At 40.9% G+C, this 26,858-nt stretch overlaps 1 protein-coding gene across 5 annotated transcripts in view; it reads right to left on the bottom strand.

The window, feature by feature from the left end:
* agfg1a (ArfGAP with FG repeats 1a) overlaps nt 1–26,858 on the bottom strand; it is a 94,824-nt gene that overhangs the window by 38,708 nt on the left and 29,258 nt on the right. For 3 of the 5 annotated variants that reach the window (XM_060833982.1, XM_060833981.1, XM_060833983.1), the window contains exons 4-6: nt 13,589–13,742; nt 11,040–11,190; nt 3,141–3,257 (exon numbers count right to left, since the gene is read on the bottom strand). In XM_060833982.1, coding sequence (XP_060689965.1) covers nt 3,141–3,257; nt 11,040–11,190; nt 13,589–13,742 — 422 coding nt within the window. Of the gene's footprint in view, nt 1–770; nt 843–3,140; nt 3,258–11,039; nt 11,191–13,588; nt 13,743–26,858 lie in introns of all 5 variants that reach the window. The other 2 variants (XM_060833986.1, XM_060833984.1) reach the window with 2 other exon arrangements.

Raw genomic sequence — 26,858 nt, 5'->3', positions numbered from 1 at the left:
TAGAAGGATCAATAACCAGGGGCCACAGATTTAAGTTAAGAGGTAGAACGCTAAGAGAAGAGTGAAGAGAAAATTGGACTTAAACTCATTGCCTGAAAGGGAGGTTGTGTCGGAAACATTTAAGCTGTACTTAGATCTTCACTTGCAAAAGAGAAACGTTTCATCAGTTTTGTGAATCTTTGGAATTCACTTCCTCAAAAAGTGGTGGAAGCAGAAACTTTGAATATCTTTAAGGCAGAGGTAGATGGATTCTTGGTAAGTGAGAGGATGAAAAGGATTCAGGAGTAGGCAGGAACGTGGAGCAGCTAGATCAGCCATGACCTTACTGAATGATGGAGCAGGCTCAAAGGGCCCCAGTGACCTGCTTCTGCTCCTAGTTTGTGTGTGCCTTTCTAACCTGACATGGGAGCACTTGATGTTGACAGTAAGTGCCTAGAGGAGAAAAATGCTTTGTCTTGTTGAGAGAAAATATCTTTCAGTTGTTTATTCCTATAAAAATGGACTAACGGAATATTTAAAAGGTATGTTGGTGCATTTGTGTAGAAAACATTTTTAACAAAAAAACTGGAAGAACTGTTAAACTGTAGGATATCTAATCACTGGTGGCCAAAACAGACAAGACTTCTCAGTGACAGTTTCAGAACTTTCAAATATCGTATGTAATAAAGGATAAAATAAGAATACAAAAGAAGGGTAGAATGGTATCAAAATTGAACTGAGCACAGAAAGAGACATCGAAGCCAAGGTTCCTGGACTGTTAGAGCACTTACTGTGGCTGGCTGGGAGAGGAAAAGCAGAGGCAAAGTCACCAAAACTGCTGCCTGATGATAGAGTTCTGAAGGCTGGAAAGCAGCAGATATGGAGGGGAAACCAACAAAGAAACAGAAGAGAAATGAAATACGGAAGTGAATAACAGACATAAGACCAAACGAATGGCAATAACATAGGCCATGCTTCAAGAACTGCATTCCAGGTTGAGTCAATCCAAATAATCACATGTTCTCAGAATGAGGAGATAGTGATATTACTTATAAACAGCTTAAAACATTGAATGATGCTTTCAAACTAACTCTTCCTATTTAATTTTCTTTCCTTTGGGATAGTTCCATATTTTAGAAATTTGCACCATTTGTATTACGAAATAACAAGTAGGAAATGAGCTCTTGGTGTGTGAAACAGAAGAGGAGCATACATGATTAGAAAACAGCATTACCCTCATCTAACATGCCCTAAATATGATCCACTCTCTTGGCAGTCTGTTTCACCTTTGGAAAAGTTAAATTAAATCTGGTCTTTTTAACCCTCTTTCTTAAATTTGAAACTATGCCATCTTGGCTGTAATTGTATTGGCCCAGACCCTGTGGTTGTAATGACAGTTAAGCTGTTTGCTATGTTCTTCCATGGAATGGAAAGGAGCTTGTGGTGTAGACACATGATCAGTTAAAAGTGTGAATCCAGAGGTCGCAATGCTCAGAGCCCCGCTCTTCTACAGGCAATCATATAGAAATTATGAATTGATGAGAACTTTCCATTTTACGTTACTGAATATCTCAGTGTCAAACTGCCAATATTTTAATCACTAATGTTTAGGTTTTAAGTTTGCTCGCTGAGCTGGAAGGTGTGTTTTCAGATGTTTCATCACCATACTAGGTAACATTACCAGTGAGCTCCAGTGAAGCGCTGGTGTTCTCTCCCACTTTCTATTTGTGTCATGGTCTGTTAAGGGGGTGATATCATTTCCAGTTTTTTTTCTCAGAGGTTGGTAAATGGGGCCCAAATCAATGTGTTTATTGATGCAGTTCCAGTTTGAATGCCAGGCCTCTAGGAATTCCCGCTTGAAAATGTGTTGTTGGAAAAGTGCAGCAGGTCAGGCAGCATCAAAGGAGCAGGAGAATCGATGTTTCAGGCATAAGCCCTTCTTCAGGAATGGGGAGTTCCCACACGTGTCTTGGTTTAGCTTGTCCTAGGATGGATGTGTTGTCCCAGTCAAAGTGATGTCCTTCTTCGTCTGAATGTTAGGATACTAGTGATAATGGGTCATGTTGTTTGGTGGCTAGTTGGTGTTCTTGTATCCTAGTGGCGGAAAACTAGGGGCCCCATTTACCAACCTCTGAGAAAAAGAACTGGAAATGATATCAGCCCTTAATAGACCATGACACACAAATAGAAAGTGGGAGAGAACACCAGCGCTTCACTGGAGGCTCACTGATGATGTTACCTAGCATGGTGATGAAACATCTGAAAACAAACCCTCCAGCTCAGCGAGCAAACTTAAAACCTGAATCTCAACCTGAGCTACAAATCTTAAAAATCGCCAACTATAATTTTTCTTTCTGAAAAGAGTTGGTTTATGACATCTTAGCTCAATATTCCAATGTGTGTATTGCTCACTGCGAAATTTCTAAATGACTGATAGTCAGTTTATTGCTATTTAATTTGCAATCATTAATTGGACACAGTGGCCACAACATTTATGCCATTAAATGAGCTGATATTTAACTTTTCAATACATCTTAGAACCTTGCATTCTTCAATAATGTCATTGGAAAATTTTACTTCAGCAATGCAACTATTTCAAGCTTTGCAACATTGCCTCAAACTGAAGATCTCTCTGATTTTTAGTCATCTGATCTCTATGTAGCTCAATCTCAAATGCTGTTTGACAAAGCTCCTATGATGCATTGAGGGGCATTTTATTAGATTAAGGCAATTATATAAATGCAAATTGCTGCACTTTCGAGATCTTTATTTTCTTCCCAATGCCTTCATTTTAGAGGGTAGACATGAGTTCAAATCCTCTGAATGTGACAGAACATATTCAAATTGTGAAAATAAAATGCAATAAAAATCTGTAAATGTTAGAATTCAGAAATACAAAACAAAAAATATAAATAATTTACAACAGTTGAAATAGGAAAATATGTTTTTCCCTTTTGTACTGATAGGCCTTTCGGGTGTTGACAGATGGTACTATTGATATTTTTCATTTTTATAAATATAGAATGGATTGAAAATGAGAACTGATTATGTTTGGACTGACTGAGCCCTTATGAGCTACCTTGTTCCAACACACACAAAAAGTTAAAAACAAGACACCTCAGTGATTCTTAAAACAAATGGGCAGTTAAATCCACCACTACCTGTACTGTTGGACTGGAAAGGTGGCAGACTTGCTGAGGAGAAACCTCCAAAATTATCAGAAGTATTACAACTTCCAAACGCAAAGTTTGCAAAATCTACATTCATAGGAGTTGGTGCTGAAACAGTAACATGGAGGAAAGGGATGGAGGAAGAAAACCAAAACAGACATGTTAATGATCATGAAAGTCATGTACAATAAACAGAATACCATGAGTGAAGTAAGCAGTTTGGAAAGTTCAGATGATACTCTCAATCAAAATCAATCAATATGCATACAGTTAAATACGACTGCCCATGATAGGCATTAATTGAGAAATGGTCCCAATTCTCTACCTCCGCCGCATCTGCTCGGACGAGGAGATATTCCACTCCTAAGTATCCAAGATGTGCATCTATTTTAAATAACGTGCAATTCCGTCCTCTGTCATCCAGAGAGCCCTCCATCACACCGCCTCCACTCCTCACTCCACTGCCCCCCACAAATAGAATAAAAACAGGGTATCTCTAGTCCTCACCTACCACCCCAACAGTCTCCACATCCAACATGTCATCCTTAAACACTTCCACCAAATCCAATTAGACCCCACCACTAAAAATTAATCCCCTCCCACTCTACTCTGCCTTCTGCAAGGACTGTTCCCTTCGTTAATCCTGGTTCACGTCACTCTCCCCACCAACATCCACTAACCCCCAGGTATTTTCCCGTGCAACCGTAAAAGATGCAAAACCTGCTAGTACCCCACCCTCCTGAGCTCCAGCCAGGGTCCCAAACAGTTCTTCCAGATGAAACAGAGGCACACCTCCAACCTCTTTTACTGCAACTGGTGCTCCCAATGTGGTCTTCTCTACATCGGGGAGATGAAACATAAACTAAGGAAACATTTTGCCGAGCATCTCAGCTGGGTTCACAGGGGCCGACCTGACCTCCCAGTCACTGCCCACTTTACTTCCCCTTCCCACTCTCTCTCCAACATGACCTTCCTTGGCCTTCTCTATTGCGATAGCAAATCAGACTGCAAATTAGAGGAACTACACCTCACCTTCTGCCTGGGCAGCCAAAAGCCCAGAGGACTTTACATTGAGTTAAATAGCCTCCCTTCCATTCCCCCCCCCTCTCCATTTCTAGTCCCTCCCCCTCCCTTCCATTCCTCTGACTGATCCTTCCTTCCAGCTACCAACCGGATACATTCATCCCATCAACCAACCAGGCTCTACACCATACCTGTGTTCACCTATTCCTATCACACCAACTTGCCCCATTCCCACCCAAAATCACCCCCCACCGCTCCCCCTTTATCTGCAGCTTCCCCTACACCCACCCCCCCATCCTGAAGAAGGGTTACACCTGAAACGTAGACTTCTCCACCTCCTGATGTGTCTGGTTTGCTGTGTTCTATGGTGTGCTAGAAGTGGAGGGTGTGAACAAGGTTTCTTTTAGCTATGATTCCTGAAGAAGGGCTCATGCCCAAAACACCGATTCTCCTGCTCCTTGGATGCTGCCTGACCTGCTGCGCTTTTCCAGCAACACATTTTCAGCTCTGATCTCCAGCATCTACAGTCTTCACTTTCTCCTGTTAGCTATGTCTTGTATAGTGTTCAGCTTCTCAAATGTTGTTGAAGCTGCATGCATACTGCTAAGTGGGGAGTACTCCATCACATCTCTTACATCTGCCTTGCAGATGGTGGTTAGGCTTTGGAGAATCAGGAATTGGGAATCGTAAATTCCAACTTGCTCTAATGGTTTCAATATTCATTTGGGTTGTCCAGCTGTTTCTAGTCAATGGTGACACCCAGTGTTGATGATAAAGGATTCACTGATGGAGGAAAGGCCATTGATGAAGCAGCTGAAGATGGTTGGGCCAAGGACACTACCCTGAGGAACTCCTGCAGAGACGTCCTGGAGCTGAGATGACTGAAATCGGACAGGTGCAACCATCTTATATGCCAGTTTTGATTCTAACCAGTGGAGAATCCTCCTGACTTCAGGTTTGTCAGGGGTCCTTGATGCCACAGTCTGTCAACTGCAATCTTGATACCCAATCCTACTTCATCTTCACAATTCAGCTCTTTTGTCCATATTTGAACCAAGGCTTTAGTGAGGTCAGAAGATGGAACGGTCGTAGTGGAACCCAGACTGGACATCACCAGACAGGTTATTGCTGGGCAGGTGCTGCTTGATAGCACTGTTGATGGCGCATTCCATCACCTCACAATATACTTTCCGAATTATTTTTGTATCATCAGCAAATTCAACACCATATCTTCGGTCCGTTCATCCTAGTCATTTATATAAATGATAAATGGAGACCATTATGGCACACCAGAGGAAATAACCAATTAAAGAACAATGAACAAAGAACATTCACAGCCCAGGAACAGACACTTCAGCCCTCCAAGCCTGTGCTGCTCCAAATCCACTGTCTAAACCTATCACCCAATTCCTAAGCATCTGTATGCCTCTAATCCCCACCTACTCATGCATCTGTCCAGACGCACCTCAAATGAATCTACCGTGCCTGCCTCTACCACCTCCGCTGGCAACGTGTTCCAGGCACCTACCACTCTCTGTGTAAAGTACTTTCTACGTGCATCCCCTTAAACTTTTCTCCTCTTACTTTGGCCTCTCATTATTGAATCCCTCACTCTGGGAAAAACCCTGTCTCCACCTACCCTATATATATATATATCCTTCATGACTTTGTAAACCTCAATCAGGTTCCCCTCAATCTCCTTTTTTCTAATGAAAACAATCCTAACCTACTCAACCTCTCTTCATAGCTAACACCTTCCAGACCAGGCAACATTCTAGTAAGCCTTCTCTGCATCCTCTCCAAAGTGCCCACATCCTTTCGGTAATGTGGCGACCAGAAGTGTACAGAGTATTCTAAATGCAACTGAACCAATGTCTTGTACAATGTTAACATGACCTGCCAGCTCTTATACTCAATACCCCGTCCGATGAAGGCAAGCATAACATATGCCTTCTTGACCACTCTATCCACCTGTGCAGCCACCTTCAGGGTACAACAGACCTGAACTCCCAGATCTCTCTGCTCATGAACTTTTCCCAAGGCTTTTCTGTTTACAGTATCATTCGTTCTAGAATTAGACCTTCCAAAATGCAACACCTCACATTTGCCTGGATTGATCTCCATCTCGCACTTCTCTGCTCAACTCTCCAGTCTATCTATATTCTCCTGTATCCTTTGACAGTCCCCTATGCTTTCTGCTATTCCACCAATCTTTGTGTCATCTGCAAACTTGCTGATCAGACCACCAATGCCCTCCATCAGATCATTTATGTATCGTTTCTACATTGTTTCTGGGTCAACTTGCCAAACTTCTAACCGTAGAGAAAGTGAGAACTGCAGATGCTGGAGACCAGAGTTGAAAAATGTGGTGCTGGAAAAACACAGCAGGCCAGGCAGCATCCGAGGAGCAAGAGAATCGATGTTTCGGGCATAAGCCCATTCCTGAAGATGGACTTATGCCCGAAATGTCGATTCTCCTGCTCCTCGGATGCTGCCTGGCCTGCTGTGTTTTACCAGCACCACATTTATCAAAACTTCAAACCATGCCAATATGCAACCTACTAAACCATAAATGTCTATTTTCCACAAAACCTTTTGACCTGATACTTCATCAAATGCCTTCTGGAAATTCAAATACAGCACTTCCACTTATTACCCTTTTTCCACAGCATAACCATTTTCAAAAAAGAACTCCAATAGGTTAGTTCAATTTATTTCACTTTCACAAAGCCATGCTGTCTCTACCAACTACTGCAAACTTTTCTACACGCCCCACCATAATCTTTAATAATAACTTTGAGTTCTTTGATGAGGTGACACAGGCAGTGATGAAGATAGTGCAGTGGACTTTCAGAAAGCATTTAATACAGTGCCATGTGGCAGATTCATGGGTCCTTGGCAGCATGGATTAGAAGTTGGCTAAAAGATAGGAAACAGACAGTAGGTAAGTATGAAGTACTGTGTTTAGCTCTAGCCACCTTAATTAAGGAAGGATGTTAATGTCCCAGAGAGAGTTCAAAGAATATTTGCGAGAATGATATCAGAAACAAGGGATTTTGGATACACAGAAAGATTAATGAAATTGGGCTTAATATTCTCTGCTCCAATGAGAATAAGAGCTGACCTTACTGAGGTGTTCAAAATCATGAACAATTTTGACAGAACACAGAAGGATATTCTATTTCCATTAGTTGGCGTGTCAGCACCTCAGGGTCATTATTTCAAGACTATCAGCATAAGAGCTAGGAGTGAGGATGAGGAGAAACATCTTTACTCAGGGATTAGGATTTAGAATGTGCTTCACGGGAGTGGTGGATGTTGATTCTATAGGAGGTTTCAAAAGAGAGCTGGGTATATATTTAAAAGTGATTAACTTAGATGAATACAGAGATAAGGCTAGAGATCGAGACTAGTTGGATCGCTCGTTCAGGAGCCAGTACAAACATGATGGATTGAATAGCCTCCTTTTGTTCTGTACATTCTATGATTCTATCTTCCCTATTGACAGATGTTAAGCTGACTGCCTGCAGTTTCCTGCTTTCTGTCTCCTTCTCCTTCTCCTTTGGAATAAAAGGAGTTACATTTTCCATTTTAACAACTGCATATTTATTCAATGCTCAGCACCGAGACTTCACGGTTCTAAAATGTATTACCAGCAGCACTATAAACCAATTTTGGAATTGCAGACACAACGCGATTGCTGGCACAATTCCTTTCTCCATTAATGATGCACTAATAGTGGATAGCAAATTGCTTTCCTCTCCCTTTGTGCCATATTTTCCTTGAACTCCTGTTGGCAAATATAATAATGCAACATAGCTACTCCAACAAATGCACAAGAGTCCTGGCTAATTCAAGCACAGGAAATAAGATAGTCTACAACACAATATCAACATTGTGTCATCCATACTAGCCACGGACCTTTTTCTTTTACCGTCCTCTGGATCCAGGACCAAGCTTACACCCGACAGTATATTTCACTGACCCTTCACCTAACTTAGTCAGCACTGATGTAATAAATTCAATGGTTGGCAAATTAAGCATAGATTGCAGCATCAATCATAATCATTGCCAAATTATTTTCTGAGTTCACTTTTGACTGGACTACTAATGCAACTGTAAGCAGATACAATAGCCCTGTTGTGTATTAGCATCCTAACTGGCTTCAAATTTCAGTTCTGAAGATCGGCTGCAAGAAAATGAAGACAGGCATACTCCACATCCAATTTTAACTGAATATGTTTGTTGGAAAACTGACTGGATTGGGTGCAATACTAATTTTACACTTCAGCTGATGTTAGGCTTCACTGACTTCAACTCACAGTAATGTTGGAGAGGGAAAGCATTAAACCATTGCTTCCCTTGATCTGCTGCATTCCAGTTGGAAAGTTGTTAAAATTACCCTCACACTCTCACCACCATACCAGTGAGATCTCAGTTGGAGATTGCATTTTTAATAGAGAATTCATTCAGTATTAAAAATTCCATCAACCCTCTAAATATAGTTTTTAAAAGGGCTTTGAAATGGACTGAATGCCTACTGAACTTTAGACTGAGTGCTCCATAACTACATCAAAATTACCTAAAAGCCAATCTTCTAATTGAATGAGGATTCTGTTAGAGCCAGCTATTTAAAAACTGATGTGTAATAAGCCCCCTTCCCTGCATACTATAATCCTTTCCAAAAGCCAGATGTTCCTTTGAAATGAGTTTATTCAAAGCCATGACTAAATAATTGCTTTACTACTTCTCCGATCACAAACTAATGACAGCCTAAAAGTCGGGTGGCTTGTGATGAGAAACCGAGGACCTATGAAGCCAGTTTGCATCAGAAATGAGGCATTGCATTATCATCGTACAATCAAGTACTGAGTTCTAGAATGAATTGCAACTACGTTTCTTCATACAACGAATAAGGAATTTAGTCACTAATTTTGCATAGGAATGCAGAGCAGGTAGAGTGATACTGAAGCTCAGGGATATATTTATAAATAAATAAATTTATAAATATATTTATAAATTTATGGACAATGTGTAGGAAGAATGTAGAATACAAGATGACATTAACAAACTATCAGCATGAGTACTTAATTGGCAAATGAACTTCAATTTACTTTGCGGGAAGATGGTGCAGTTGATCCAAAAAAATAAGGAGGTGACATTGCGCTTAGATACTAACTGACTTATAAAGGAGCAAAGTGATCTCAGGACAGTTATAGAAAACATTAGAAGTTAATTGCCATACGAAAGCAAACCTAACCTTAAGATTTATTTTTAAAGGAACAAAATTGAAAGGAGGGATGTTTTGTTCAATACTTTTATAGATTTAAGGTTAGATCATTTTAAAATAGTGTACACAGTATTCTAAAAAAGACAGAGATATGGTGAAGATTCAAAATATTCCCAAGGATGATACCAGAATTGAAGAGTTTTTACTGGCTTATCTAACCTTTTCACATCAAGGGGTACATGAAGAGTGATGGGGCCAAGTTGGAGCTAAGGGGCTCAGTTTAACTAACATTGACCTTGGTTTACCTTTAGTGGGTCACACTCTATGAGTCCCATCCATCCAGCTACTCATGCACCCTCATCCCTCAGCCCCAGCACCCTAGACACCTACACAGGACCAGGAGGTATGGTGATTATTAGAACAACAGAATGGGTGGTTGTGAAGTTTTCTTTCACTCAGTTTGACACACACAGCTCAGTGTTACTGCTCCACACAACTTCCTGGTCTTTCCCCACAACTCTTCTACATCTTCCCAGCACTCAACCGACACATCAGCAATGAGCACAAGAGGCACTAACTCTGATTGGAGGAACAGCACCTGTCAAAGCACTTAGCTGTGGATTAAACAAGTCATTAGGACCGCACCACAGCATGGGCCACCCATTGGACAGGCATGGATTATAACAATCAGCAAAGTGTGAACAGATCGTGACTTTATTTTCCTCAACAATAAAAGGCTGAGGGGTTACTTGATGGAGGCTTTTTAGGATTTTTAAAAACTAGAGAGTGAGAGTGAGAGACAGAGACAGACTGGTGGAACATGTGAGAAACATACACACAGATGTTAAAACATTAAGTTGAAAATAACTGAATTGAATTAAGTTTATTGTCACACGTTCTCATATGAGTACAGTGAAAAATTTACAAATCGTCACTTATGGCGCCATCTTAGGCAAAAAGATACCTAGATACAGAATCTTGGCACAAAGCAGAAAAATAAAGACAACAAAGTTGAGAAGTTAAACATTACAGTCCTTCTTACCAAAATGTAGCAAAACAAAGCAACAAATAAAACAAAATGTTAAGTAAAGTCGCCAGAATCCTAGAGGATCAAAGGGCACATCTCAGATGAAAAGAGAAGTTGAAGACTGGGGAACTTCGTGATAACCTCAGCTAGTACAGAAATTAAATCCATGCTTTTTACATCACTAACCAACGATCCAGCCAACTGAGCTAACTGACCCCCAAAGTTGTACCTATAGCAGATTTTATTACTATTCTGATTTTCTAAACTAAAGTTTATTGTTATTGAAACTTGTGATTTTACTTTCCTAGTAAGTACCTGGGATCTTACAAGTATTGCCTCTAAGAACAGATTCAAATTAAATGATCCAACTCTCATACTGTGCTAGCACAAATTATCTTCAGATATCATTCACAAAACTGCATATATTACTTCAACCTTTTAAATAATCACGATACACAATTAAGCATTAACATTAATTATATCAAGTGATGAAAAAATTAATCTTCCAACATTTTGCAATCTTCGGTCCAAATAATAGTATATAAAAAACTTTCAATCAGTATGTATAAACATGCAACAGAACAAAGAAATACAGCGAATACCACCTTACCTGTGTGACTGTTAAAATGTGTGAAATTTGTAAAGTAAGGGGGTGCAGACTGAGGAGTTGCAAAAATATCCCCTCCCAGATCAGTAAGAAGATCAAATGGAGCCACTTTCTTCTCTTGTTGAGATCCTTGAGAGCGACTCACTGCTGGGGACTTCAAGAACATGGAATTATAAATTTTACTAATTCACTTGTGCATCAAAAAGCTCTGCTTTATCTATATTTCTATCAAGTGATGAGAAAGGTGGCACTGAACATACCAATTGGGCATTTGCTGGAGGCTGACAGATGGTAAACTGTGATGAAAGGTGCATTATATGTGCATATTATTACTGGTTGTGGAAATTGGATTTTGAGGTAGATGCAGAGGAATTTTGTTCTGAGAAATAATTTTTAGAAGGTTATTCTGGTCACCCAGTGAGCCAAATATATCATTGCTAAAGAGACATAACTTCAGCCAACTGCCTTGCAGATCCCTCTGGTGTTATTGCATCGGACATTTATGCTGTTGGATTTACAACAGGCAGAGTAAACAGAACAAAATCATTACTTGCAACTTCAGAACACAGGGCTCAGAAGAATTCAGAATTCAGTTCAGGAGAGAACAGTTATCTTTTTATCAAGTAGGAGAAATGTTTTTACAGTTCAGTTCAGAAGAACCAGTCACCTCTGCAGAAATATTTTCTAGAATGTGAAGCTTCCAAGCTAGCAGTATTTGGATAGAAGACTTCAAGTCAGAACTGATAAAGTTTAGGCCATCAGTGTTGTTAGAGTTTCACTCAAAGAAATTGTTTAAAAAAAGGCAGTCTGAACAGTCCAAGGAAAGCACCAAGTAAGCACAGTTCCCAAATTGCAAACGGGTTCTGTTCTAGAGACTGTTCAAAAGTCGACTTGTACACAAGTCATAGAATCCCTACAGTGTGGAACCACTGGCCCTACAAGGCAACACTGACTCCCCGAAGATGCATTCTTCTACCCTATTATCCTATACTTACCCCTCGCTAATGCACCTAACCTTCATATCCCTGAATATCATGGGCAATTTAGCACATCTTTGGACTGTGGGAGGAAACCGGAGCACTGGAGGAAACCCGCGCAGACACGGTGAGAATGTGCAAACTCCTTGCAGACTGTCAGCCGAGGCTTGAATCGAACCCGAGTTCCTGGCGCTGTGAGGAAGCAGTGCTAACCACTAAGCCAACGTGCCACTGCGAACACAATGCAGGACAATATATTTGTATTGTCATTTGCAGTTATGCTATTTCTAAATACAAGAAAAGTATATGTGTTGGGTCTTTAAAATTATATCCCTGTATGGGGTTGTACTTGTAAGTTGGTTGTTTGTAAACCTGAAACTCCCTATAAAGATTTATAAAACTGAGATAGGAATGATATTTCTCTTAGATTGAGTTTCCATAATAGATAATGCTGGGAAGTAGACTGAAACTTTGTTTTGATGTTGGTGTTAAGATCTTTCTAACTTTTGGCAAAGAACATTATGCAGTCTCATGTGAAAATGTTTCAGTGATGAATCACTATGTTAACCAATTACAAACAATATCTAAGAAGCCAGGTTTCATTCTGGGAGCTCACTTGTTACCATCACCTGGGACCATAATAAAAGGCACAGCTATAAAAAAAAGGTGGAGGTGAAGAAAGTGAGTTATTGACAATCAGTTTGTGCTGGTCTGATGTGGTCTTTCTTGACTTCACTGATAGGGTTGGGGGTGGGGTTGCTGCTAATTAACAAACTTGATAATAGTCAAGACCAATCAAGTTTTACTGAACGATTAAAATTCAATTATTAAGGTTCATCTTCTGTACAGTCTGCTTCAATCAATTATATCAGTAGATCATGTCGGGGATTCTCTGCTATCCACACTCACAGGCAGATGATACTACCGATCTCTCACATGTAACACAAGAGCTCAGTAAACTGCCAGCCCAGAATAAAAGATGCAAAAAGTTAGTTAACGTCAATCAAGCAGAGGAAATGCAACACTCTCCCTTTCATTTTCTCTTGCTTCACTGTCCAAGCTCCCAAATATTCCTTCCAGATGAATTTGCAAATTCTTATTCCACATTAGTTAACTGAATTTACTGTTTATAATGCGATCTCTTTGACAACAGGCCAGGGCTCAAGATAGAATCAAGTACCGACTGGGTGACTGCTTTGCAGGGTACCTCCCTTTTATCTGCAAATATATAATTGCTAAAGAGACAGATGACTTCAGCCAACTGCCTAGCAGACCCCTGTAGCGTTATTGCAAAGGACATTTATGCTGTTGGATTTACAACAGGCAGAGTAAACAGAACAAAACCATTACTTGTGACTTCAGAACAGAGGGCTCAAAATGACCCCAAGTTTTCCAAGCCTGTCCTTATAACTTTCCATTTTATACTTATTCTGACCTCCTGTTCATGACCTCTTACATTGTTTTAGGGCAGGAATTTTTATTAGCTTGCATTCACCTGCAATTAGATTCACAGTAACTTAGATATTACAGAAACCTGATAAGGGTCAATTTAAGCACAAGCTTTTCTTCACTTACTTGGGTTGGTGTTCCTTTGTTCAAATGTGTGGTTTCATAAAGAAGTGACTTTCCTGGTTTTACTTCAGGCGTGCTACTTGCACTGCTAGCAGATGACCCGGATATAGAAGCATGAGCTGCTGCCACTGCCCAGGCCCGTTCAGCTGGCACAAACCTGGGGGAAAATAAGGTGCAAAATTCATCATGCTGCACCACAAAACCATGTAAGATAGGGTTAAAACAGAGTTAAACTGAAAGATCAATAATATACCAATGGAACATCAGTGTCACTAAGTCAATCAGAGATGTACCAATGCAACACTTATGCCTCTTTCACCATTGAGACTGATTCAGAATGATTGCAATGCCAGAAGATGCTAATGGAACCCAGTGCTGGTAGCTGTGGGTACATAAGATGGTGGAGTGTCCACTATGATAATAGATCACAGTAGTAAAAGTATGCTCAAGTCTCTCACACAAACACAATAGTTTGAGCCTGAATAGAAAATCTCTCACAAATCAGTGCACACAAGCAGTGTGAGCATAACAGGTACAGGACATTCTCCAGCATAGAATGGGGTTGCAAGGAGATTTAGTGCACTGAGTTTTACTTTTAATTTATTTCAAATGACTGCTTGATTTCAACTTGGTTCATGAAACTTTTAGCCAGTTAATCAATTGAAGGCATCCTGCTGCAATTGAGTGTATTTATACATAATTGTATTGAATTTAGATTCATTACAGCAGCAGGAGAAACAGAACAGTGTCTGTAGGGTCATAAGACATAGGATAGAAATGAGGCCATTTGGCCAATTGAGTCTTCTCCATCATTCAATCATGGCTGATAGGTTTCTCAATGCATTCTCCTGCCTTCTCTCCTTAATGTTTGATCCCCATAACAGTCAAGAACCTATCTCTGCCTTAAATACACTCAATGACCTGGCCTCCATATTATTCTGTGGCGATGAATTCCATAGATTCCATCAGTCTCTGTAGAGGTTTCTCCTCATCTTTGCTCTAAAGGCTGTTCTAAAGCCTTTACTCCAAGGCTGTGCCCTCAGATTCTAGTCTCTCTTGCGAATGGAAACATCTTCCCAATGTCCACTCAACCCAGACCTTTCAGTATTCTATAAGTTTTTCAACTAACCTGCCCCCCCCTCACCCTTCTAAACTCCAGAGTATAGACCCAGAGTCCTCAAATGCTCCTCGTATGTTAAGTCTTCCGTCCCTGGGATCACTCTTGTGACGCTTATCTCATCGCACTGTTATGACTATTTGGCAAAGCATAGTGTGATTTGCCAAATAGTCAAAGCAAGGCAGTCAGCATGGCTTCGTGAGGGGCAGGTCAAGCCTCACAATCTTACTGAGTTCTTTGAGGAGGTGACAAGACAGGTTGACGAAGGTCGAGCAGTGGATGTGGTGTATATGGACTTCAGCAAGGCATTTGATAAGGTTCCCCATGGTAGGCTCATTCATAAAGTCAGGAAGTATGGGATACAGGGAGATTTGGCTATCTGGATTCAGAATTGGCTGGCTGACAGAAGGCAGAGTGTAGTTGCAGATGGGGAGTATTCTGCCTGGAGGTCAGTGTTGAGTGGGGTCCCACAGGGCTCTGTTCTTGGGCCGCTGCTCTTTGTATTTTTATAAATGACTTGGATGAGAAGGTTGAGGGGTGGGTTAATAAATTTGCAGATGACACAAAGTTTGGAGGTGCTGTCGATAGTATCGAGGGCTACTGCAGGCTGCAGCATGACATAGACAGGATGCAGAGCTGGGCTGAGAAATGGTAGATGGAGTTCAACCTGGATAAATGCGAAGTGATGCATTTTGGAAGGTCGAACTCGAATGCTGAATATAGGATTAAAGACATGATTCTTGGCAGTGTGGAGGAACAGAGGGATCTGGGTGTGCAAGTATATAGATCCCTCAAAGTTGCCACCTACATGGATAGGGTGGTTAAGAAAGCATATGGCGTATTGGCTTTCATTGACAGGGGGATCTAGTTTTAAAGCCACGAAGTTTTGCTACATCTCTACAAGTCTCTGGTGAGACCACACTTGGAATATTGTGTCCAGTTCTGGTCACCCTACAATAAGAAAGATAGAGGGGCTTTGGAGAGGATGCAAAGAAGGTTTACCAGGATGCTGCCTGGACTGGAGAGCTTGCATTATGAAGAAAGGTTGAATAAGCTCGGACCTTTCTCTCTGGAGAAAAGGAGGAAGAGGGGAGACCTGATCGAGGTATACAAGATAATGAGTGGAATAGATAGAGTCAATAGCCAGAGACTCTTCCCCAGGGTAGGATTGACTGGTACGAGTCGTCACAGATATAAGATATTAGGAGAAAGATATAGAGGAGATGTCAGAGGTAGGTTATTTACATAGAGAGTTGTGAATGCACGGAATACGTTGCCAGCAGTGGTGATGGAAGCAGAGTCATTGGGGACACTTTAGTGACTGCTGGACATGCACATGGATAGCAGTGAGTTGAGGGGTGTGTAGGTTAAGTTACTATATTTTACATTAAGACTAAACCTCAGCACAACATCGTGGGCCAAAGGGCCTATTCTGTGCTGTACTTTTCAATGTTCTATGAACCTGATGGGTTTTCCCATCAACAATGAATTCATTGTCATCATTAGACTTTTAATTCCTGATTTCTATTGAATTTAAATTTTACCATCTGCTGTAGCAGGATTCAAACCCGGCTCCCCAGAACAATCCAGTGATAATACTACCAGGTCGTCACCTCCCCATATTTCTCCCTTTATCTGAGTAATGGCTCATTAGGTTTCCATAGTATGCACATACTTAATCCAAGGATAACATATAGCGCTTAGAGTAACGGATGTCATCTCAGAAAGGTCAAGTGTAGTGTACCTCCTATGGTATGTGTGAAGCAATGGCCATACTCTGTGTTCCAGCCAAATACATTTACAGGTAGAGGCACTGGCTGCACAAGCTTGAACCCCAGCTTTCAGAATTTGAACAGCAACTGGAGTCACTGTTGCACATCTGCGAGACACAGGATCCCCCCCCAGGGATTAATGACTGATTACTTGCAATGCCATATGCTATTGAGCATAAGGATTGATTGATTGCCTGGAGAACTGGGATAGGAGTATCAGATTTGAGGAACTGGGATTGGTGGGACCTGTATAAGCTGTAAGGGATACACCCAAACAGGATTGGCACTACCATCCTCTCAGGAAGATTTGCTGTTGAGTTTAATGTGGAGGGTTTAAAACTAGCTTGTTAGGGGGATAGGAAATAGGGATAACTGAAATTCCAAGGAAATAAAGTTAGTAACAAGAATTTGAAAAGATGCCAGGAGACTAGATGACAGGAGAAACAAGGCACCCTGTGAGATTCAAAAGCAGAATGATATCAAAACCACAAAGGTAAGGACACTCTATGAACACATGCAGCATTTGCAACAAGGAGGTCGGTGTAAAGGCATAATTAGGTGACAACAGTCATGGGTTTCTGCTGTTACAGAAACTATTACACCATGACTGCAATGTGATTGGGACTGGGAACTGCATATTGAAGAATATTCCCTCGTTAATGGAGGCAGGACATGAAGGAAAAAGAGACTGCCCTGATTATAAGGGATGGGATAATACATCAGTAAAGAAGGATCTCAGATCAAAAGAACTCGGTGTGGAATATGTTTGGGTAAAACCAAGCAGCAGCAAGGGACATCAGACATTGGCTGGTGTTATTTAGAGACCACTAAACAGTAATGATAGTGTGGTTTATGGTAGTAATTAGGAGATCAGACAAGCATGTAGTGTGGGCAAGATAGTTATTTTCATTACCTATTTTCATAGAATCTCTACAGTGTGGTAACAGGCCATTTGGCTCAACAAGTCCACAAGTTATCATTGGTTACTTCAATCTATATATAGAATGGGTAAACCTTTTCTTTATTTATTGATGGGATGATGCCATCGCTAGCCAGGCCGGCATTTATTGCCCATCAGTAATTGTCCAGAGGACAGTCAAGAGTCATCCACATTGCTGTGGGTCTGGAGTCACATGTTGGCCAGACCAGATAAGGATGGCAGTTTCCTTCCCTAAAAGGACATCGGTGAACCAGATAGGTTTTTTCCAACAATCAACAACGGATTCCTGGTTATCATACAGTCTTAATTCCAGACTTTTATTGAATTCAAATTCCATCATCTGCCACGGCAAGATTCAAACCTGGATCCTCAGTACATTACCTGGGTCTTGGGATTAACAGTCCAGCAATAATACCACAAGGCCATCAGCACCCGTACATTGCGTACTACAGCTGTGGAGGACAAGCTTCTGGAGTGTGTTTGGGTGGTTTCCTAGAGTAGTATGTTGAGGAATTAACCAGAACACATGCTGAGGGGAGATGATGATGATTGATGATGATGATGATGATGATGATGATAGTTCAATCTGAAGCAAAGTTCTTAAATTGGAGTAACAGAAATTATGAAGATGTGAAGCACCAACTGGTTAAGGTGTATTTGTGAAAATACTTTAAAAGGCATGATTCTACATGGACAATGGTTACTCTTTTAAAGAACTCTTACAGCAAATGTTACTTAGTATGAAACCCAAAAGTCAGTCAACCATGACTAACAAAGAAAGTTTAAAATTGTACATGATTAAAACTAAAGGTCTACAAAATTGCCCAAAATAGCAAATATCACTCCACTATTTCAGAAGGGATGAAAAAACAGGGAACAACAAATCTGTATTAAGGAAAACATTGGAATCTATTATAAAAGACGGGATGTCCAAATACCTGATTGATGATGATTTCATTGGGCATAGTCACCATGGATTGGTGAATGGTAAGTTGTGTTTGATGAACACATTGGGAATTTTTTTTTTAAGATGTTACTAACAAAACTGATAAAGGAGAACTGATGGAGGCAGTAAACTTACATTTTTAAAAGGTGTTTGATGAAGTCCCTCAGAGTAGGCAGATTGGAAAAAAGAACAGTTCAGCACAGAAACAGGCCCTTTAACCCAAAGCCTGCATCAATACATGACGCCTTTCTAAACTAAACACCTCCTGCCTCTATGCAGTCTATATTCCTCTATTCCCTGCCTATCTACGTATCTGTCAGGATGCCTCTAAAACATTGCTATTGATCCGCCTTCACCACATTCCAGGCACTTACTAACCTGTGTTAAAAAAACCTACCTCCTGCATCTCCTTTAAACTTACCCCCTTTTACCTTAAACCTATGTCCCGAGTAATTGATATTTCTACCCGAGGAAAAAGACTTCGACTATCCATGCCACTCAATTTTGTAAACTTCTATCAGCTCGTTCCTCAGCCTGTGACATTCAAATGAAAACAAACCAAACTTCACCAATCTTTCCGCATAGCTGAACGCCCCCAAATCAGGCAACATCCAAGTACACCGCTACTACCCTTTCTAAAGCCTCCTCATCCTTCTTGCAGTGTGGTGACCAGAACTGTACACAATATTCCAAATTGAGTTCTTTGAGATGGTGACCAAACAGGTGGATGAGGGTAAAGCACTTGATGTGGTGTATATGGATTTCAGTAAGGTGTTGGATAAGGTTCCCCATGGTAGGCTATTGCAGAAAATACAGAGGCATGGGATTGAGGGTGAATTAGCGGTTTGGATCAGAAATTGGCTAGCTGAAAGACGACAGAATGTGGTGGTTGATGGGAAATGTTCATCCTCAAGTTCAGTTACTTGTGGTGTACTGCAAGGATCTGATTTTGGACGACTGCTGTTTGTCATTTTTATAAATGACCTGGCTGAGGGTGCAGTAGGATGGGTTAGTAAACTTGTGGATGACACTAAAATCAGTGGAGCTGTGGACAGTGCGGAAGGATATTGCAGGTTACAGAGAGACATAGATGAGCTGCAGAGCTGGGCTGAGTGGTGAGAAATGGGATTTAATGCAGTAAAAGTGTGAAGTTATTCACTTTGGAAGGAGTAACAGGAATACAGGGCTAATGATAAGGTTCTTGGTAGTGTGGATGAGCAGAGAGATCTTGGTGTCCACATACATAGATCCCTGAAAGTTGCCACCCTGGTTGATAGGGTTGTTAAGATGGCGTACGGTGTGTTAGTTTTTATTGGTCGAGGGATTGCGTTTCGGAGCCATAAGGTCATGTTGCAGTTGTACAAAACTCTGGTGCGGCCGCACTTGGAGTACTGCGCACAGTTCTGGTCGTCGCATTATAGGAAGGATGTGGAAGCATTGGAGAGGGTGTAGAAGAGATTTACCTGGATGTTGCCTGGTTTGAAGGAAAGTTCTTATTAGGTAAGGCTGAGGTACTTGAGGCTGCTTTCATTAGAGAGAGAGTTAAGAGGTGACTTAATAGAGGCTTACAAGATGATCAGAGGGTGGACAGTGAGAGCTTTTTTTCCTCAGATGGTGATGGCTAGCATGAGGGGCCTAGCTTTAAACTGAGGGGTGATATATATATAGGACAGCTGTCACATGTAGGGTCTTTACTCAGAGAGCAGTGAGGGTACGGAATGTCCTGCCTGCAACAGTAAATGGACTCACCAACATTAAGGGCATTTAAATGGTTATTGGATAAACATATGGATGATAATGGAATAGTGTAGGTTGAATGGGCTTTAGATTGGTTTCACAGGTTGGCGCAACATTGAAGGCTGAAGGGCCTGTACTGTGCTGTAATGTTTTATGCTCTTTGTTGCCCAACTAAAGTTCTATGTGATCAGAAGTCACGCAACACCAGGTTACAATCCAACAGGTTTATTGGAAATCACAAGCTTTCAGAGTGCTGCTCCTTCACCAGGTGAAGTGAAGAAAAACATACAGGCATAGAATTTATAGGTTGAGAGATCAATGTGTAGAAAGAAAGAAAGAGTACAAACTAATTAAGGTAGAGAGAGATCAAAGCAAGTTAGCAAGGTGTTGTGTTATAGCTCATCCCCTTCATTTACTATTTAGCTGTTGACACTTTACTCACACTGTTTGACACTTTTGATCACCCACAGAGACTTATTATTCGACACCACACTCATATCACTTGTATCATCTTTTGCTCTTTCTGCCTATAGATTCTATACTTGTATGCTTTCCTTCGCTTCACCTGATGAAGGAGCAGCACTCTGAAAGCTTGTGATTTCAAATAAACCTGTTGGACTATATCCTGGTGTTGAGTGACTTCTAACCTTCTCCACCCAGTCCGACACCAGCACCTTCACATTAAAGTTCTATACAGCTACAACACAACTTGCCAATTTTTATACTTAATGCACCAACTAAAGGCAAGCATGCTATATATGCCTTCCTGACCAACCCTATCCACTTGTGTTACCACTTTCAGGGAACAGTGGACCTATACACCTAGATCATTCTGTATGTTGACGCTACTAAGGGTTCTGCCATTTGCTGAAATCCATCCAGACAACATCTTCTAGACAAAAGAAGTGAGGACTGCAAATGCTGGATATCAGAGTCTAGATTAGAGTGCTGCTGGAAAAGCATAGCAAGTCAGGCAGCATCCGAGCAGCAGGAAAAGTGACATTTCGGTCAAAAGCCTGATGAAGCTTCCTGATGAAGGGCTTTTGTCGACTTTCCTGCTCCTCGGATACTGCCTGACCTGCTGATCTTTTTCAGCACCAATCTAATCTAGACAACATCTACTGCCCTGCCCTCAATCATCTTCGTCATTTCCTTAAAAAACTTGATAAAGTTTGTGAGACACACCTTCCCCACAGAGCCATGCGTGATAGGAGGTAATGTATTAATGACTGGCTGACATACAGAAAAGAGAGAGAAGGAATGAATGGGTAATTCTTCGTTGGCAGGCTGTGTCTAGTGGGATACCACAAGGGTCAGTACTTACGTCCTAACTATATCAATGATTTTAAATTTGGGACCAAATATAATATCTCTCTACTTGTAAATGATATAAACTGAATGGAAATGTGTGCTGTAAGGAAGATGTAATGCAGTGTCAGGAGGATTTGGACAGGCTTAGTGAATGGGCAAGAACACGTTGGAATGGAATATAATACGGAAAACTGCACTTCGGTTGGAGATACTGACGTATAGGATACGCATTAAATGGCAAGAGATCGGAAAGTGTAGCTGTACAAAGTGACCTGTGCTTCCATGTCAATAAGTCATTGAAGGTTAACACACAGATGCAGCAAGCTATTAGGAAAGCTAGTGGAATGTTAACCTTTGCGGCAAAAGGATTTGACTACAGGAGTAGTGAAGTCTTGCTTCAATTGTATAGGAATTGGGTTAGTCTGCATCTGTACTATTGTGTGCAGTTTTCTGCCACAGGAAATACATTTTGCTTACAGAAAGAGTGCAACAAAGGACTCATCAGGCTTGTTCCTGGGTGGGCGGACTGAGCTATGAAGAGAGAGTTGGAAAACTGAACCTGCATTCTCTAGCGTTTTGAAACATGAGGTGACCTAATTGAAATCCACAAAATAGGTAAAGGGATAGAAAAGGTAGGTAAAATGTTTCCACTGATTGGGGAGTGTAGAAGTTGGGGCACAACTTAAAAATAAAGGCAGTGTCACTGAGATCTAATGTGAGGAGAAACTGTATTACTCAGTGGATTGTAAACATGTGGAACTCTCCACCACAAAGAGGAATTGAAGCTCAGGATGTTGAAGGTTGAGATTGATCACTAGCGGCATACACGATAATGGGGACAGGATGGGTAAAAGACATTAAGATGTCTAATCAATCACAGTCATATTGAATGGCAGAGTGGCTCCTGTTCTTATGTTCCAAACAAAATTTGAGGTTCATAGAATAGTTGAACAATGTCAACTCAGCAAACTAAATTGGCTCTAGGACAGAACACAGTGAGTTGTGATAAAACACTGTTTTTCAGATAGGAGGATCGTTGATAGTCATGTTTCCAGACTTGGAGAATGGAATATGTTGTAAAATGTTAAAATTACCAAACTTGGAAGTAGAACAGACAATGAGGATGATACCAATTGATTGTAAAAGGAAACAGGCTGGCAAAACGAGCAGAAAATTGACAGATGAATAATATAGAACAATGAGAGATGATGCATCTTGACAGAAGATTCAGAGAGAACCAAGACAGACCAAATTACATCATTCTAGAGTGTACGGGAACATAAGGACTTTGAGGTTCATGTAGATTATAATAAAAAACTGGATAGGTTAAAAAAATTTGTTCTGCATTAGGTAATGGTGCAAGGAATATGGAACATAGATTTTAAGGTTTCGGGCAAGAAATGAAGGGATAATGTGGGGAAGAATATTTTATTTTGATTTAGCAAATTATCAAAACCTGAAAGATACTGCCTATGAGTATTGTGGAAGTGGCGATGAGTGATTTCAAAAGGAAATTAGATGGACAGTTGAGAAGCAAACTTCCAATGCTAAAGGGATGAAAGGAAGAATGGGACACGCTGGATTACTCATTAGGGAGCCTATATGCACAGTCTATGGATAAAATATTTTCCCTCTATTCCATAACAATGCTGTGACTAGGTGATTTGGAATGGGTTACTTTAAAAGCAGAGGATAATGCATTGGATTTGATAGCTGCAGTACACGAGGGAAGAATGTCTACTTTTATTCTCTAATTTGTGTTAATTACCTTTGGATTAGAGTTCTGTAATGGATGCACCTACATGTGCCATGGTTAGTTTGCCCAGAGTCCAGTTAAGATTCCAGCTATACAACTAGCATATTGCGCAAACTGTTAATAAACTTGCAGACGTACCAAAAAACTCTAATTAGCCGTGTTTTCAATTTATTACATGATATTCTGAATGGCATGAAGGTAAGGTTGTATTTTTAAGTATCAGTAGATGTAACCATAACAAAGAGGCAAGAAAGAGATACTGTGAAAGGTTGCTGACTTAGGTACCAATAGGTTTGGATAATGACATTTCCCTCTGCTGTCCTGTTACAGGGGAAATAACAATATTCTAATTGAACTGTTGGGTTGTTACAATGATTTCAATAAAACAGCAGTACTGCATGGTACGCAAAGTATTAGTTCTGTTCATGTTTAACATGTGTATTTGTTTTTGTTTCTTTTAATTATCTCTCCCTTTTTAAAAAAAATTGTGTTCATGGGATGTGGGCATTGACAGTCAGCATGGGAACAGGCCCTTTGTCCACGGTGACCAGGTTTCCTGAACTGAACTAGCCCCATTTTCCTATGTTTGGCCTATATCCCTCTAAATCTTTCCTATCCATGTACCTTTCCAAATGTCTTTCAAATGCTGTAATTGCTGCTGGGCCACTACTTTCTGCCCATCCCTAGTTAGCCTTGGGAAGGTGGTTGGGCCTAGGACACTGCCCTGAGGAACACCTTCAGAGATGTCCTGGAGCTGAGATGACTGAATTCTAACAACCATTTTCCTTCGTGCCCATGTTTTCATGCCCATGTTTGATCCAATGCCATAAAACTTCATGGGGTCGAAAGTCAAAGTTATGGACCCCCAGGAGAGCTCCCTCTCAACTGCATATCATTATTCTGCCTGTTCTGCAAAATCTGTCCTGACAGAGAGAGAGGACAGATCAAAGGATGGTGAGGGTGTTGTCTGGGATGATTCCACATGAATGACTCATGTCAGTCTGTGGCCTGAGTAGTCCGAAACAACGCGATATAGTCTGAGGGTAAGTAGTGGGTCATTTCAGATTGAGATGAGGACAAATACCTTCACTCCAAAGGTGGTGAACCTGTAGAATTTTATCCCACAAAGTTGTGGATACCAAGTTACTGATTATTTAGGGGAAAAAGAAAAGGTGTCAAGGCGTGTGGGGAGAGATTGGCTGTCTGGTGCTAAGATCAGCCGTTATCGTGATAATGGCAGAGTAGGCTTCATGGGTTAAATAGCCTACTCCTGCTTCTTTAATAAAAAGTACCAATGCCAGATTTGTTTCATGCTTTGTGCAATCCTCATTCTTCACATCAAGAGGGGAAGAAATTTTAATTTGGTATTCCTCAGAGTCCAGTAAACAGTGCTTTATTTTGGGTATATAATCAGGATTCCAGAGAGAGTGTACGAAAGAGGAATGACTGGCAGCATTTATTTAGGATCTTCCAACAAGATTCAAGAGTTATTAATTCATGGAACAAATTGTCACCTAGAGAAAACTTTTGTTGAAATGTTTAATAATTTTTTAAAAGAGACAAGCAGCTGACCAACCTTTACTGACAGAGGAGTATGAACTTTACAATAGGAGATGAAATTGTACATGGGTGTTCTGTACTGAGCCTCTATGGCCTACATTTAAGTCTTGGCTGAAAATGTGTTGCTGGAAAAGCGCAGCAGGTCAGGCAGCATCCAAGGAACAGGAGATTCGACGTTTCGGGCATGAGCCCTTCTTCAGGAAAGCCTTTTTCTTAAGTCTTACCATTTACTTTAAAACGGAAATGGGGAGACACTTCTTCAGCCAGAAAGTGATGGGCCTGTGGAATTCATTACCACGGAACGCAGTGGAGGCTGGGACATTAAATGTCTTCAAAGCAGAGATTGATAAATTCTTGATCTCACAAGGAATTAAGGGCTATGGGTTGAGTGCGGGTAAATGGCGTTGAAATGTCCATCAGCCATGACTGAATGGCAGAGTGGACTCAAGGGGCAGAATGCTCGTGCTTCCACTCCTATGTCTTATGGTCTTACTTACTTCTGATATTCTAGAATCATACGATCCCTGTAGTGTGGAAAGAGAACATTTGGCCCTTTGAGTCTGCACTGACCCTCCAAACAGCAATCCATCCAGACCCTATCTCTGAAACTCCAATGTGCAAACTCCAGAGTGTGTTACCGGAATCAAACCTGGACCCCTGGCACTGAGACAGCAGAGTCACAGAGTCAATAATACCATTACTGGCATAAAATTCACTAAAGAGGAGGAAAACAACAACAAACTGCCATTCCTAGACGTCACAGTAAAGCGAACAGCCAATGAGGAACTTCAAACCAGCGTCTACAGAAAAACAACACATATGGACCAAATACTGAATTACAGAAGCAATCATCCCAACACCCACAAACGAAGCTGGATCAGAACATTACTTCAACGAGCCAACACACACTGCAGCACAGAGGAGCTACACAGAGCAGAGGGAAATCACCTACACCGTGTATTTAAAAAGAATGGGTACCCAATAAACACAGTCTGCTGATTTCTCAGCGACAAACCCAAACAAGCAGATGAAACACATCCAGAAACCCTAGCCACTCCCCCCTACATCAAAGACATCTTGGAAATAACTGCCAGACTACTCAGACCCCTTGGCATCATGATAGCCCACAAACCCACCAACACACTAAAACAGCAGCTAATGAAATTGAAAGACCCTATACAGACAACAAGCAAAACTGATGTCATTTACAAAATACCATGCAAGGACTGTAACAAACACTACATTAGACAAACAGGCAGAAATCCAGCCATCAGGATACATGAACTCCAACTAGCCACAAAAAGACATGACCCTCTCTCACTAGTATCCTCACATACGGATGAGGAAGGACACCACTTCGACTGGGACAACACTTCCATCCTAGGACAAGCCAAACAAAGACACGCATGAGAATTCCTAGAAGCATGGCATTCCAACCGGAACTCTATCAACAAACATATCAAGTTAGATCCCATCTATTACCACCTGAGAAAAGGAACAGGAAGTGACTTCACCACAGGAAATAACATCACCAACCCAAACATATAAATAGAAAGCGGGAAGTTTCAGCATTGCTTTGCCTGAGGCCCACTGAAGATGGTACCTAGTAGAGTAACGAAATGTCTGGAAATGAACCTTGCAGCTCAGCGAGCAAACCTACACCCACATCCTAAAATAGTTTTGGAAAATTTATCATATAAATCAGCAAATGACCAAAGAAATTATTTTGGTTCCTTTGATATCCAAGATCATTTGTCACCTGTATTCAGCTGGCATGGGTGCAAAAGCAACAAGCCCACCCAAAAAGGTAAGGACTATTCTGGATAATCTAACTGCACATTTTGTTTCCTCCCTCTAATTCTTCCCTCAACTTCCAATGTGCCAATCTCTGTGAAATGTAATCCTAAAGGTTTGTATTTCACTTTTGAAAATGTATAAAAGACCAGCAGATAAAGAGAAAGAATGTTAACTAATAAATGCTTTTGCATAACAATGATGATCACTTCTGTTATTCCTATTTAAGATTTTTAATTGAGCCTCTGTCAAACCTATTACAGTAATTAAACTGGGATTATGACAAAGTGGTACCTGTGGAGATGTGCTGAAAGCCAAGGTACTTTTGGTCATCTGTTTT

The sequence above is a fragment of the Hemiscyllium ocellatum genome, chromosome 13, assembly GCF_020745735.1.
Source record: "Hemiscyllium ocellatum isolate sHemOce1 chromosome 13, sHemOce1.pat.X.cur, whole genome shotgun sequence".
Classification (NCBI taxonomy): Eukaryota; Metazoa; Chordata; class Chondrichthyes; order Orectolobiformes; family Hemiscylliidae; genus Hemiscyllium; species Hemiscyllium ocellatum.
Note: the sequence above shows the minus strand (reverse complement) of the source record. Positions and strands in the feature narration are given on the sequence as shown.